Source organism: Entelurus aequoreus, linkage group LG21, assembly GCF_033978785.1.
Source record: "Entelurus aequoreus isolate RoL-2023_Sb linkage group LG21, RoL_Eaeq_v1.1, whole genome shotgun sequence".
Taxonomy (NCBI): Eukaryota; Metazoa; Chordata; class Actinopteri; order Syngnathiformes; family Syngnathidae; genus Entelurus; species Entelurus aequoreus.
This window is the reverse complement of record NC_084751.1, coordinates 1,342,415-1,358,534: the sequence shown is the minus strand read 5'-3', so window position 1 is coordinate 1,358,534 and position 16,120 is coordinate 1,342,415. Positions and strand designations below refer to the sequence as shown.

At 39.9% G+C, this 16,120-nt stretch overlaps 1 protein-coding gene across 2 annotated transcripts in view; it reads right to left on the bottom strand.

The window, feature by feature from the left end:
* Positions 1-16,120, bottom strand: part of cplane1 (ciliogenesis and planar polarity effector 1) — a 55,178-nt gene that overhangs the window by 12,019 nt on the left and 27,039 nt on the right. For both annotated transcript variants that reach the window (XM_062032153.1, XM_062032154.1), the window contains exons 32-42: positions 13,783-14,322; positions 9,527-9,702; positions 9,384-9,450; positions 9,253-9,316; positions 9,043-9,177; positions 8,875-8,943; positions 8,712-8,800; positions 6,529-6,778; positions 5,419-6,464; positions 2,652-2,781; positions 2,388-2,579 (exon numbers count right to left, since the gene is read on the bottom strand). In XM_062032153.1, coding sequence (XP_061888137.1) covers positions 2,388-2,579; positions 2,652-2,781; positions 5,419-6,464; positions 6,529-6,778; positions 8,712-8,800; positions 8,875-8,943; positions 9,043-9,177; positions 9,253-9,316; positions 9,384-9,450; positions 9,527-9,702; positions 13,783-14,322 — 2,758 coding nt within the window. The remainder of the gene's footprint in view (positions 1-2,387; positions 2,580-2,651; positions 2,782-5,418; positions 6,465-6,528; positions 6,779-8,711; positions 8,801-8,874; positions 8,944-9,042; positions 9,178-9,252; positions 9,317-9,383; positions 9,451-9,526; positions 9,703-13,782; positions 14,323-16,120) is intronic.

Below are 16,120 nucleotides of genomic sequence, written 5' to 3'. Positions count from 1 at the left end.
ACAAACATTGAACCCACATGGATCGGTACAAAAGGCTACAGGCAGGGAAAAAGAGGGGAAAGGAGCAAAAGAAACCCCAGCCTAGGCAGTGCACAAGCTAAACAGTGCACTTTGTGTACTTGCAGAAAAAGCGTAGTACACTTGAGCACCATTAGCCACAAGCCTACTTGCAAAGACCATCTTTGGTCCGTAATATATGTTCTCAATCAATCTGGGTGTTACCTTGTTGTTGTATTTGTATTATTGTTATTGGTATTGTTCTATTTATTATTGTTCTTTTTACATTGATATTGTTCATGGAATTGTGTAGATAGTCTTATTGATACATTGTTATGCTATACTGGTATTGTTATTGATACATTGTTATATTGTTATTGTTAGTGATATCGTTATTGATGCATTTTAATCACATCAAAATCAATGTTATGAATTATTCACCTATTCAATGCTCCAATTACCTGATATCAAATGGGGAGCGGATTTTGCTTATTTTGCTCTATAACAAACAGTTTTCTTTGACAAAAAGGGCATAAAACATACAAAAACATAAAATATTAATGATAAAAAAAATTATATGACAAAAAGGGCATAAAACATAAAAGATTAACAAAAACCTTGGCCCTGCGATGAGGTGGCGACTTGTCCAGGGTGTACCCCGTCTACCGCTCGAATGCCGCTGAGATAGGGTCCAGCACCCCCCGCGGCCCCGAATGGGACAAGCGGTAAAAAATGGATTAATGGATAATATCAACGGATAGATCTAAGGTTGATCTAGAGATTTACGTGTTCAACGTAAAAAAAATAAAAAATATTTGACTTACTTTTAACACTTTTATGAGTGAGATCCTCAATAATCCAATGGTTTTATAATGTTATTTATTAAAAACTATCACTGCTTAAACAGTTATTAATAAATCATAATAAATGTTGTTGTGAATTTTTGACCCATTTAAAGCTCCAACTACTTCACATCAAATATTTGACTTCTGAATTTTGGAGGGAAAATATTGCATCATTTTTGTTCATGCCATACAAAAAAGTGGTTTCTTTGACAAAAAGGGTATAAAACATGCAAAAACATTTTTTTTAAATTAAAACAAAAAACTTCACATCAAATATTTGACTTTTGAATTTTTTGGGGGGGAAATATTGCACAGTGTGTTTTTGCCATTGAAAAAACATAGAAAACTTTATATAAATGGTTAGATTTGAAGTTGATCTTGAGATTTAACCAATGAAAGTAAAAAAATAAAAACAAATAATATATGACTTAAGACTCTAATGACTGTGCCCCTTTTGACTCCTCGGACCTATAATGTTCATAACATTAAAGGATTCCCTGAGGTTTAGTTATCTTCTATTCAGGTCAATACAGTATTATGTGCAAGGGATTTCAAAGTGAGCCTTCCCTCAGATAATAACAGAATTTTAATTTCCTGGAGCATATTCTATGGTGTTTACTGGCCAACCCAGACCCTTGACGATCACAAGTTGTTTTTCGCTAATGTACAGTCATCTGGTGCTACCTACCTCTGCTTCACATTTTAAAACCCACTGGTGTAACATATAGAGCAGGGGTCACCAACCTTTTTGAAACCAAGAGCTACTTCTTGGGTACTGATTAATGCGAAGGGCTACCAGTTTGATACACACTTAAATAAATTGCCAGAAATAGCCAATCTGCTCAATTTACCTTTAACTCTGTTATTATTAATAATTAATTATATTTATCTTTGTGGAAACACTGATCATCTTAATGATTTCTCACAATAAATATATATAGAAACAGATAAATATCAATATACAACACTTTATTTTTATATTTTCTCTAAGTGCACATTTTTCAAATTGAACATTTTCAAATGATCACTTCTAAGACAGTCTTGTGAAATCACAATATCCCATTTTAACTAGCTAGCCACTAACATTTTTTAACAAATCATGAATTACTTTGCACCATGTTTGTACAAATAATAACTCATGTAAAATACAAAAGTCAACTCTCAAATTTTTAAATAAATCATGTCACACTTTGAACTGGACACCAAATCTGTTATCTGTTTCTTTGTCAGTTAGTGAAGACCAAGTATTTAAAATATTTTCTTGGATTTTCAAATTCTATTTGAGTTTTGTCTCTTAGAATTAAAAATGTCGAGCAAAGCGAGACCAGCTTGCTAGTAAATAAATAACATTAAAAAATAGAGGCAGCTCACTGGTAAGTGCTGCTATTTGAGCTATTTTTAGAACAGGCCAGCGGGCTACTCATCTGGTCCTTACGGGCTACCTGGTGCCCGCGGGCACCGCGTTGGTGATCCCTGATATAGAGAAACCGTCAAAGCAGCTGTTTGCCATGCTAATTTGCCAGTGTGCATTTCTTTGGTATTTACTTGGAGAGGTGTAGTAGTGGGATGAGGGGGCGTCGTAACCAAGCTGAGAAGAAGATGATAGATGCAGAGATGGCCTCCTTCTGTCAGGGTTATTTGGGTAATAGCGAAACTCATCGTCGTCTTCTTCCTGATACCCTCGCTCTACTTTGCTGATGTCAAGTTCTGGTACAAGCTGAAGTGACTGTGCAGCTTCTGTGAAACACAAACAAATATTATAGAGCAGTTTTCAAAATGTAATGTCAAAGTGGGGAAAATGTGACTTACTGGTTACAAAGGTGTTCTTTCTTTGACTGTTTTCTGTTTTCTGCTCTTCTGCCGGGAGAGACAGTCGAACTGTTTTTCTTACAGCCTTTGGAGTTGAGACTGGGGAGACTTGCTCAGGCTGGTTGACCAACTACACAAAGAATACACCACTATTAACCTTTGTGCAACCTCAAGATTGACTATACACACCTACTCTTATATCCAGAAGGGATCCGCTCATAAAAGCGTCATAAGTCAGCAATGCATTTTTTTTAAACTTCCAACACTTGATATATTTTAACAACTTCAGACCTATTCATTGATGTAAAGGATTTTGGATTTTTTGTATGTGTTATGGCCTTTTCGTCAGAAATATCTGTTTTTTTATAACGGGAAAATGCAATTACAAAATATGCAATACAGAGCAACCTCAATTTATGAACTTTTCGATTAGCAACCTTTTGGATCGAGCCAAACATACCTCTGTGTGCGAACTATGTCTTTGTGTACAAATGCTTCATTTATTCATTTTTTGTCCCGCTTGTAGCAATTTGCTGCAGCAGGGCGCAGCCTTTTTGGGGAGATGGAGCCCTCCACGTCACTTGCTGCGCAGTAAAGTACACTACTAGTCACTTCTCAGCACTTCTGCGTGTGTGTTTTTGGGTTTTTGACAAGTTTTGTCGATTTTGCTAGTTTAAAGAGTCCCAAAAACACAACAGACCAGCGTAGAAAGAAGGAGAGAATCGCTGCGGAGTAAAACTTTTTTTTTTTAAAAAGGATGAAATGCGAGGAGTACATTAATGGCACTCACAAGTATAGAAGAATTGACGAAGCAGGCTACGTACCACAACAAGTTTTAACTGAGGAGACCGGACTTTTCTGGAAAAAGATGCCAACGTAAACTTATATCACAGCAGAGGAGAGGAGCTAACTCTCTTTGAGCAGAGCCTCTTTCCATGAGCACACACACACACACACTTGGACCCTCTCCCCGGCCCCTCCCTTTTCCCCCTTTGTCTGCTCCTTTCTTATCAGCGCCGCATTTGCTAATGTTAATGTAATGTAAGTGGATTTTACTATTTTTTTAAATGCTTATTATTGCAGCAATATAATGGTTACGAAAGCTAAGAATGTTTATGATTTTTGATCATTTGTGAGGGCACCAAATAGACCTCTGTGTGTGCGTGTGTTGGCAGAGCAGCACATAAAAGACAGCAGCTTGTCGTTGTTTTGGCTTGTTAATCAGAATCAGAATCAGAATAGGTTTATTGCCATTGTTTGAGAACGGGTTCACAAACTAGGAATTTTTCTTGGTGCAAACGTGCGACATAAAACACATTTAACACATATTTGGTAATAAAGATAAAGTTGATCCATCATCCCCTTGTTGTGTTTGTTTGATATACAGTACTGTATAGCACGTTATGTTGTGTTCAAAGTGTACAAACCTTCACTAAAATGTGGACTTTTGTCAAGGCTTGGACCTATTATTTGTATTTACTTTGGTTCTTATGGAGAATTTTTGGGGTGATTGTAATGACAGCCTAAACAGGTCAATAATTAAAGACAACATGAATTTTGATACAATAGACAAGAAGACCAAATAAGATTATTTCTTCAGTGCCAACTGAGCTGGAATGAGAGAAAGCAGGCATGACTTGGTTGAGTTTATTACGTTCACACAAGTCATTTATATATCTGCCATGTTATATATAACTGCCCAAGATCATTGTTAGAATTATTTTATCTAAGTTATCACAAAAACTTTGTGTTGAAATGAGTTCCCAGCGAGAAGACCAAAAGCTGTGTTTGAACCTACCAAGAAGGCTTGTAAAACTCCACTGTAGGATGGAAGCAACATGAAGGTGTTTCTGTTTCTTTCATGTATTGTAATCAACAGAAAGATATTGTTTTAACCCAAGAACTACAAAGCAGAGAGAAGGCAGGATCTGCCCAAGTTCCAGACGACCTCTTTTTTCAACTGTTTTACAAACCTCTTTTTGAACTGTTTTACAAACCTCTTTTTGAACTCTTTTACGACCTCTTTTTTGAACCGACCTTTTCTGTGAACTGTTTACGACCCTTAGAAACAGCTGTGGCCATGTGGTCAGGGAAGGTCCAAATAAAAGGAGGCGTGCAATCTTTTCGCAGAGCGTGCTGAGACGTACAAGGGTACAGTGTCCATGCGTCTCTCCTCAAATTGAGCCAAATTGAATTCTGTCTGTTTAATTCTTTGCTTCTTGTCTTGTTTAATAGATGTCATCAGTGTTTGAACCTGACAATCATTTTCATTGCATTTCAGCGGTTTAATGGCTGTTTAACTAATTTACGCTCATCAGCTCTGTGAATTATGCTCATGGTTTTCTAGCATCATCTGGGAATTAAGGGGTGCAATTACACCATAACAATATGGTCTTGTTTTTGACTTGGCAAAAATTAGATTCGGTTGAATTTCATGGAAAAAAAGAATAGTAATATACCAGGATTACAGTCTGTTAAAAGTAGCAGTTATAATGGGAGTCAATGGGGTCGAAAGAGATCTTAAGAGAAAGTGTGTATACTTTGTTTATATCCTATTCTAACAATGTTGCAATCAAAAACACAATACAATTTTATAAAAAACAAACAAAAAAACCTCCCTGGCGATATTTCGGACCACTAACTTTTAAACTGAACAATCATATATACATAAGGAACACATGCAATGCCTGTTTTAGGCCCTAGGGGTGCACAAGGCTTAATGTTATACTTGGGCCAATAGATTGTGAGAATATAAACATAAAATTACCTCATTTCCTATTGTGGACCCAGGGAGGTCCTTCTCCAAACAGTCAGCAATGTTCTGCAGCGCGGCGAGCTGAGAATCCAGCTCTGACAGGCGGGATGAAAACCAGACTGCTGGATTTTTGGATGGAGGACTGTGAGGACTGTGATCAATTTGTGGCGTGGTTTTGGGATTATGGATGGATGGAGGACTGCAAGGACTGTGATCGATTTCTGGCACGGTACTGGGTTTATAGAGGGATGGTGAACTGCGATCAATTTGTGGCCCAGTAGAATAGATTTGTGGCACAGTATTGGCTCTATAGATGGATGCAGGACTGCGATCAATTTGTGGCCCAGCAGAATAGATTTGTGGCACAGTATTGGCTTTATAGATGGATGCAGGACTGTGATCGATTTGTGGCGCACTATTGGCTTCATAGATGGATGGAGGATTGTGATCTATTTGTGGTGCAGTATTGGATTTATAAATGGATGGAGCACTGCGATCTATTTGTGGCGCATTATTGGCTTTATAAATGGATGGAGTATTGTGATCTATTTGTGGCGCACTATTGGCTTCATAGATGGATGGAGGATTGTGATCTATTTGTGGTGCAGTATTGGATTCATAAATGGATGGAGCACTGCGATCTATTTGTGGCGCATTATTGGCTTTATAAATGGATGGAGGACTCCGATGTATTTGTGGCGCACTATTGGCTTCATAGATGGATGGAGGACTGTGATCTATTTGTGGCGCACTGTTGTCTTTATAGATGGATGGAGGACTGTGATCTATTTGTGGCGCACAGTTGTCTTTATAGATGGATGGAGGACTGTGATCTATTTGTGGCGCACTGTTGTCTTTATAGATGGATGGAGGACTGTGATCTATTTGTGGCGCACTGTTGTCTTTATAGATGGATGGAGGACTGTGATCGACTTGTGTCCCGGTATTGGCTTTATAGAACTCAGAGTCAGGTGGATTCTCAGCGTAATGGGAAGTGACTCGTCCTGGCTCTTTGTCGGACAAGGTGGGATGGACAGCAGGAGGGTGCACAAGGATACCTAGAACACACCACAAATAATGACATCAAATCAGGCCGACAGATAATACGTTATATATCCAAACCTGATTGTGTGATGGTTTTGACTGTTTGTTCTGGAATTCTGATTGATGGTTGTAAATCCTGAGGGGCAGCATGAGTGTTATTTACGATGGAAGTTGCAAGTACATGAAGCTGGGCAGGTGTGAGTACGGGAGGCATGGGGGCAGAAGCATCCTTCCTTTCCTGCCTTCCGGAGCTAAGAGGCGGCAAATCGTGATGCCACGTCCCCTCCTCAATGTCCAAGACGCTCAGGAAGTTGCGACCGACCTGATCCTAAGAAGAAAGGAAACGTAAGAGAAGGTTCTGACTGTAATATGTGTGCCTAGAGTATTTATGAGCACCAAAACGTGGGAAAGGTCAATCATCAAGACATGGTTGCTTTTAAAGTACTGTTACAAAAGCAGGCTTCACCGCATGTCTTAAAATGAAAACCCAGAGATTGCCAACTATCCGTCAGTCAACTACAGACAACCTTGCATAATGTTGCTGTTAAAAGATGAGCATAATTGCCACTGCCTGATCTATTGAATGTCAGGTAGGTCAGTGGCTTCCGTTCCCTACTTGACAGCATTTTCCCCCAAAACAGAGGCATTTTCCATTTCAGTGAATCAGTCCACAAAAATATGTACTGACAACCTAATATATTCCACAACGACACTTTAAAAATGTAAATGTCAGAATAATTGTATCTAAGTTATCACAAAACTTGGTGTTTCCACGAGTTCCCGGCGAGCAGACAAAAGCTGTCTTTGATCTTACCAAGCAAAAGGCTTGTAAAACTCCACTGTTTAGGATGGGAAGCGACATGAAGGTGTCGGTTTCTTTGATGTATTGTAATCCACAGGAAGATTTTGTCTTGACCCGAGATCTACAAAGCGGAGAGGAAGCAGGGCCTGACTCCCCTCCAGGCACCTTTTCTTTTAACTGTTTTGTGAGCAAAGGCAGCGGCTGTTTACGACCCCCTTCCTTTAGAAACAGCTGTTGCCATGTAATCAGGGAAAGTCCAAATAAAAGAGGAGGCGTACAATCTTTCGTCAGAGCGTGGTGGGACACCGTACAAGGGTACAAGGGTACAGGTGTACGCGGTCTCCTCATTGAGCCAAATTTAATTCTGTCTCTGTTTGATTCCTTGCTTCTTTGTCTGTTTAATAGATGTCATCAGTGTTTAAACCTGACAGTAAGAAACTTTTACATTGTTCATTATTCCAATTTGAAGCCGCCCATTTCAGCTTTGACTCTTGGTGGTTAAATTGCCCTAACTAAATAGGCTTGTTTAATTCAAGTGCTCCATTTTTGAAAAATGATGATTGCTCTCCGAAATACTTTGATCGCGCATACAAGTACATTGTTATATTCCACAGTGTATGACTCAAGTTTGTAAAATTGTAGTCGCACAGCAAGAAGTTGTTTTGTTTGTGCCACATTCGCATGACGCATGCGCAAACGGATCGAACAGTTGAGTAAAATAGCTTAGTTGTTTAGACAGAAATGTGTTAATATACGTTTAGATGTTGGTATGTTGTTTCTTAATGAGGAAATATGTTAGTCTCTTGTTTTCATGTTAACAAGCGAGTTGGCACCAGTCAGTCCGTGAGTTTATAGTGGTGGGATTATCAATCATGTTTTTTTGATCATTTTAATTTAAAACCATAATACTTATCGTCTGAGTTTCACCGCTGTTATCATTATTACTCTTTATCGTTACATCGCTACTATAGACACAAAACTGTGTATTCCCAGTAGGGCTTACTAGGAAAATCACTTTTAAAATGCCTACTCAGTGGCCTAGTGGTTAGAGTGTCCGCCTTGAGATCGGTAGGTTGTGAGTTCAAACCCCGGCCGAGTCATACCAAAGACTATAAAAATGGGACCCATTACCTCCCTGCTTGGCACTCAGCATCAAGGGTTGGAATTGGGGGTTAAATCACCAAAAATGATTCCCGGGCGCGGCACTGCTGCTGCCCACTGCTCCCCTCACCTCCCAGGGGGTGAACAAGGGGATGGGTCAAATGCAGAGGACAAATTTCACCACATCTAGTGTGTGTGTGACAATCATTGGTACTTTAACTTAAATTCCATGGTAAATGCTATATTTTGAACACTGTTCGAACACACTACCATAAAATGCGAGCTTTAACTATAATAGGGACTACTTTCTTTTTTTTTTTTAAATAAAGCTAACAAAATATCCAGTCTAGTTTCTTACCAGATTCCTTTCCTCTTGCGATATCAGGACGTCAACTGTTTCTCGAGGACGGCTCTCTTTGCGCAGGTGTAGTTTCTCTGAATGTTGTACTGAGTAAAGCACACAAGCACATTTTTGAATGCTAGTTGCATATCAAATGTGAGTTGTTATCCTTGTGACTCACTGTTGGACGTAATGGCCGCTGCAAACGCTTGGGTGGACACAGCTTTATCCACCAGCATGGGGGAGTACTCTGGAAGACAAACACACTCTTTGAAGACCACCTGGACGTATTAGGTGCCGTTAAAAGGAGGCCAAGGAAAACGTTAAAGACATTTGTTTTAAAGCTCACTTGGGTCCGTGTTGGTGAACGCATCGAGGCACTCGGGGGGTCTTTTACACGTGGCAGCGAAGGCATGAAGCTCAGCTGAAGTCGAACTTGCCTTGGTCAGTAACACCCGACCAGTAGGCAAAGGTTTGATAGAGCCTGAGGGAGGGAGAAGATGTGTGCTTTTAGATGATTTGGAGAATTCTGACGACGGCAGAAATGTTCGGCACGAACCATGTTGAAAGGTAACATCCCTTGCAGGAGTCTTTTCTTCTGCAACAATTGGCTCCTCTTTAGGCTAAATATATATGAGGATTTAAAATTGAACAATGACAGTGCTTAGAATGTTCATTCGATGTTTCTACCTTTTGTGTAATAATGACGGACTCATTTTCTTTTCTTGCATCCAATGCCCTCTCTCTCCTCTTCTGCCTACACACACACAAAACATCCCAATGAAAACAATCAAAACGACAACTCATTGATATCAAAATAAAGTTGATGTTGCCTCTTGCTGGATCCCGAGCTGGGTGTGGCCCCTTTGTTTGTCTCGCTGGGGTCGTTTACTCTGAGCAGCTGGAGTCGAGCCTCCTCAGAGTTGCGCCTCCCCGCCACTAAGCCCGTCAGCTCCTCCAAGGACATGAGACGGGTCCTTTGGGACAAGCGAGGCGCTGGGGACGACATCTGTGGCGAGAGACAGACAGACGGACATGAGTGGGTGGGTCAGGGCCAGGGGTGTCCAAACTTTTTTCCAGCGAGGACCACATTGAAAACTATTTGAAGCATGTGCACAGTGGCCACTTACATGCATTTTGTACATTGGAAATGCTTAAGTCAATACAATGTACAGTAGATCAATATATGATAAGCTATTTGAACAAGACATCCACATATTTGTTTTAGGTAAAAAGCTAATTAATGTGATTGGTGTCGTTAACAGAATTGTATTTTGAGGCTCCCTTCCCCTATTACAAAACCCAAAACCAGTGAAGTTGGCACGTTGTGTAAATCGTAAATAAAAACAGAATACAATGATTTGCAAATCCTTTTCAACTTATATTCAATTGAATAGACTGCAAAGACCAATCAATCAATGTTTACTTATATAGCCCTAAATCCCGAGTGTCTCAAAGGGCTGCACAAGCCACAACGACATCCTCGGCTCAGATCCCACATCAGGGCAAGAAAAAACTCAACCCAATGGGATGACAATGAGAAACCTTGGAGGGGACCGCAGATGTGGGGACCCACCCCCCGGGCGACCGGTGCAATGGGCGTCGAGTGGATCTATCATAATATTGTTCGAGTCCAGTCCATAGTAGATCTAACATAATAGTGAGAGTCCAGTCCATAGTGGATCTAACATAATAGTGTGAGAGTCCAGTCCATAGTGGATCTAACATAATAGTGTGAGAGTCCAGTCCATAGTGGATCTAACATAATAGTGTGAGAGTCCAGTCCATTGTGGATCTAACATAATAGTGTGAGAGTCCAGTCCATTGTGGATCTAACATAATAGTGTGAGAGTCCAGTCCATAGTGGATCTAACATAATAGTGTGAGAGTCCAGTCCATAGTGGATCTAACATAATAGTGAGAGTCCAGTCCATAGTGGATCTAACATAATAGTGTGAGAGTCCAGTCCATAGTGGATCTAACATAAAAGTGTGAGAGTCCAGTCCATAGTGGATCTAACATAATAGTGAGAGTCCAGTCCATAGTGGATCTAACATAATAGTGTGAGAGTCCAGTCCATAGTGGATCTAACATAAAAGTGTGAGAGTCCAGTCCATAGTGGATTTAACATAATAGTGTGAGAGTCCAGTCCATAGTGGATCTAACATAATAGTGTGAGAGTCCAGTCCATTGTGGATCTAACATAATAGTTTGAGAGTCCAGTCCATAGTGGATCTAACATAATAGTGAGAATTCAGTCCATAGTGGGACCAGCAGACAAAGACAAGATACTTAATGTTCAAACTGGTAAACTTTGTTATTTTTTGCAAATATTAGCTCATTTGGAATTTAATGCCTGCAACATGTTTCAAAAATGCTGTCAGAAGTGGCAAAAAAGACAGAAAGTTGAGAAATGCTCATCAAACTCTTATTTGTAACATCCCACAGGTGAACGGGCTAATTGGGAACAGGTGGGTGCCATGATTGGGTATAAAAGCAGCTTCCATGAAATGCTCAGTCATTCACAAACAAGGATGGAGCGAGGGTCACCACTTTGTCAACAAATGCGTGAGCAAATTGTCCAACAGTTTAAGATCAACATTTCTCAACGAGCTATTGCAAGGAATTTATGAATTTCACCAACTACGGTCCGTTATATCATCAAAAGGTTGAGAGAATCTGGAGAAATCGAGAGACCCCAGACTGTTGAACAACTTAAGCTGTACATCAAGCAAAAATGGGAAATAATTCCACCTGAAAAGCTTAAAAAAATGGTCTCCTCAGATCCCAAACGTTTACTGAGTGTTGTTAAAAGGAAAGGCCATGTAACACAGTGGTAAAAATGCTCCTGTACCAACCTTTTTGCAATGTGTTGCTGCCATTAAATTCTAAGTTAATGATTATTTGCAAAAAAAAGAAAAAGTTTCCCAGTTCAAACATTAAATAAATTGTATTTGCAATGTATTCAATTAAATAGAAGTTGAATTTACCATTTACACATTGTGCCAACTTCACTGGTTTTGTACAAAATGTGTTCACTTTTTTATGAATGTGAAAATTTCTATACTTTTTTTGTTAATCAAACTTTAATTTGATGCGTGTATTGTACTAAAACGAATTGATGGTAAATAAATAGTTTAATAACAATTTTTCTGTACAAACTTAACATACATGTTCTTATCTTCCTGACACATACAGTATTAGGTACCAGTACAACTGTTTATGAGCCCAGCATGTTTGACAGTTGCAACATTGAGGGAATTGTTTCCATTATATTATCGGTGACGGAGCAGGAAGAGGCTTAGAATGTCTACATTAAAATTTCACATGAAGGGCCTAGTCCTTCATTAACTGACAATTCCTATGCATTTATTTACTCAAAAGGTGCCCCCCACTGATTGGTCGTACGCACAAAACATGATCTTCTTATAGGACGGATGTAATATATCCAATCCAACCCCTTTTTTATTACAATATTATTATTCCACTGACCAAAACCTTTTTACGGGTTTTCACACTCAAATATTTACCATATCTTGCCAGAATTGTGTACAAATTTTCACCATGACAGGTCGCACGGGAATCATCAGAGACCATACACCAGGTCTGGGCAATTATTTTGAATCGAGGGGCCAAATTTAGAGAAAATTTTTTGTCTGCGGGCCAGTATATCTGATTTTTAAGAACACTAATACAAAACCTATAGTACTTTTTTGATTCCTTCAGGAGGGTTCCCTCAGGAAAATTAAAATTCCAGCAGCAGTGTACAGAATTAAGATCGAATTTAAAAAGTAAAAAGTAAATAATGGGGGTATAAATGGAAACAAAATAGAAAAATATTACAATAAGAATAATAATAAAAAGCAATGACAATAAAAATATAACAGTAAAATAAGAATATAACAAGAGAAACTAGTCAGTAGTGACCATGTTATGAAAAAGTATTGCACTGTTATTGTTTTGCATCCCCCGCCATCCTAGTACCCCCCCCCCCTCCAGAGAAGAGTTGTACAGTCTAATGGCGTGTGGGACAAAGGAGTGTTTTAATCTATTAGTCCTGCACTTGGGACGAAGCAGTCTAGCACTGAACAGGCTCCTCTGGCTACTGATAACGGTATGCAGAGGGTGACTGGCATCATCCAGGATGCTCACTAGTTTTTCCACAGTCCTCTTCTCTGCCACCGTCACCAGTGAGTCCAGTTTTATTCCGATCGTAGAACCGTAAACGTAATGTCTGATAGAATGCTAGAAACTTTATGACAGACTGCCTTCAAAAACGCAATGGAATTTTACATTTGTTTACTGAATGAGACACCGACAATGTCCAAGAAAATAAAGAATGTGGGATTTACAATATTAACAATGAAGGATAAAACACTGAATATTGACAACATTTGAACGTCACACACCTTTGCGATTGATATATTTTACAACCAAGCGAAACACAACAAAAATGCAACAAACAGTGAAATAACGCGAAAAAAAACAAAAAACACCTACAATCTGATATATCACTAAGCTTTACAACTTTGTTGTAAAAATCTCCTTCCACGTCTGTCCCTGACACCCGCATTTCAGACTGGTCGCTCTGGAAACACTCTGTGGGAACGCTCCCCACCCACACTGCTTGGTGCCTGGTCTGAGCTGCTGTGACTTAAATTACCATAGCAACTAATTAGATTACCATAGTAACTAATTCGATTACCATAGTAACTAGTACGTATATCATGCAAAAGCGCAGATTCCGACCATTGAAATACTTTGTATAGTTCAATATTTACGGCAGCTACGGTGTCCATCTTAAAGATCTAAAAAATTATTAGGGAATGTCCGGCGGTCCAGATTGAAAAACTTAACGGGTCTTAATTTGCCCAGGTCTGCCATACACAGTAAAGAGCACAGATCGTCAGCCATTTTGGTTTTCAGGTCCCACTTTGGGCCAGATCCATTTTTTCTGTGGATATCATGTTCTAACCAGAACATGTTTATTTTGGCTTAAGAATGTTTTGCTAGCTAATAAAAAAACGAGATGGCCCAGAGGGCTGAACTTTTGACACCCCTGGACTAGAATATCTGTTGGGTTACTCACCGTTCTTGAATTAGAGTCCAAGTGTAGAAGCTGGGGCTGAGGGGATTCTCCCAACGGGACAACAGGAACAAAAAGGGGCATCGGCGGTGATGGTCTTCTGAGGTGTTCTTGTGGATCAGGCTGCAAGTGCAGCAGACGAAGGCCATGTGTCGACACAGGAGTCTGATACGGCTGCTCGGATCCCTCGAACGTCTGGTACCTCGATGCGGGCTCAAAGTAGGGTATGTCCCTAAATCGGAGAAACCTTTTTGCAGCTTTCCTTTTCTTGTGTTTCGTCCTTGACGCAGCTCTACTTGTTGGTTCTACAGGGGCAGAGTTCGGAGCGTGTGGCGCCTGAGGCTGCAGCGGGACGTTCTGCTGTGGCTGAAGTAACTTGAAACCCAAGGCTTGGGATGAAGGGTCGATATTAACGTTACCGTTATAGGGCGCTATCACAGGGGTGTCAGTGGTGAGAAGTCCTTGAGTGGATGAGATGAAGTTCTTGTTTTCCCTACATTGAACTTGTGGCAACTCTGCTTGCACGGAAAGGGGTTGGAATCCCTGGAATGAGAAAACACTTTGATTAGACTTTTCTTTGATTTGAAATATTTATAATGAAAGACATGTGCAAAAGGGGGCTACTCCATGTCTAAAGAGATGTTCTATTCATTGCAAACTAGTTCAATAAAGAAAAAATCGGCTTCAGTGACGACCTGGTTAGAAGATGTCATGCATGTTTTTCTGACTGCACACGACGTCATCCCACGTTCCCTTTTATTTAAGCCAGGTGCACACACACGATGAAGTAATTCCGAGTGTAAAGGCGAGCTCAACACACAGCGACGAGCACAACGCAACACAGAACGTCATTGCGATGCACAAGCAAATATGACAGCTGTATGAGCGATGCACCCTAACTAAGGTAAGTCCACGCAGTGTGCGTGATTACGCATGCGTGTACGGACCCGACACTGTATATACATCCGGGATAATATGGTATGTAAACAAAGTCGCAATTAGTGCGCAACTTTTCCTTCTTGATGCTACAATTGTAACCCAGGATGTTGTCCGCCTCACGATAAGGAAATTACCGACAATAATGCGGCTTTCTAAATGCAGCACCCGCAGTATCGCTTGTATTCCGTCACGTGACTTACTCCCGGAAGTGAAAACTAGTGGTGGTCAACCAAGCTAAGATGGGCGAACTATCTGAATACAAACGAGGCTTAAATCCTCCTGCAAAAAAATCGAATTATGCAATGGATTAGATCCCTATTCTTTATAAGAAAATTTAAAAAAGATTTGTCTAGTGATATCAAAGATTATATGTTGGTCGAATTCCCAGACATATTGAACTATTGTGCCCCAGACGCCATTCTACACAACAAATCAGATGGACATTTAGAAAAGTATGGAGGTCTACAACTTTTTTGTGTGTGGCTGGGTTTAGGAAATTGGTATCAAGACTAGAGATGGCTTTTTTGCCGATATCCGATATTGTCCAACTCTTAATTACCGATTCCGATATCAACCGATACCGATATATACAGTCGTGAAATTAACACATTATTATGCCTAATTTTGTTGTGATGCCCCGCTGGATGCATTAAACAATGTAACAAGGTTTTCCAAAATAAATCAAAGTTATGGGAAAAAATGCCAACATGGCACTGCCATATTTATTATTGAAGTCACAAAGTGCTTTTTTTTTTTTTTAACATGCCTCAAAACAGCAGCTTGGAATTTGGGACATGCTCTCCCTGAGAGAGCATGAGGAGATTGAGGTGGGCGTGGTTGGGGGGTGGGGTAGCGGGGGTGTATATTGTAGCGTCCCGGAAGAGTTAGTGCTGTAAGGGGTTCTGGGTATTTGTTCTATTGTGTTTATGTTGTGTTACGGTGCGGATGTTCTCACGAAATGTGTTTGTCATTCTTGTTTGGTGTGGGTTCACAGTGTGGCGCATATTTGTAACAGTGTTAAAGTTGTTTATACAGACACCCTCAGTGTGACCTGTAAAAGTGACATTTTTGCAATTTAGATTTTTTTTTCAGGTGAATAACTAGACTTCTTCTACTCAACCCACTGCTGCGGGGTGACAGGAGTTCGGCATACATGATCAACCCTAGCTTTAAAGGTTTCATCAAGCTTAATTGAGGACAGAGAAAAAGGAGGAACTTACAAAGTCGGACTACAATGGCGGACTCGTGCAAAGCTTTTCAGGTAAAACTTTATATTTATATTTATAACATACACTACCGTTCAAAAGTTTGGGGTCACATTGAAATGTCCTTATTTTTGAAGGAAAAGCACTGTACTTTTCAATGAAGATAACTTTAAACTAGTCTTAACTTTAAAGAAATA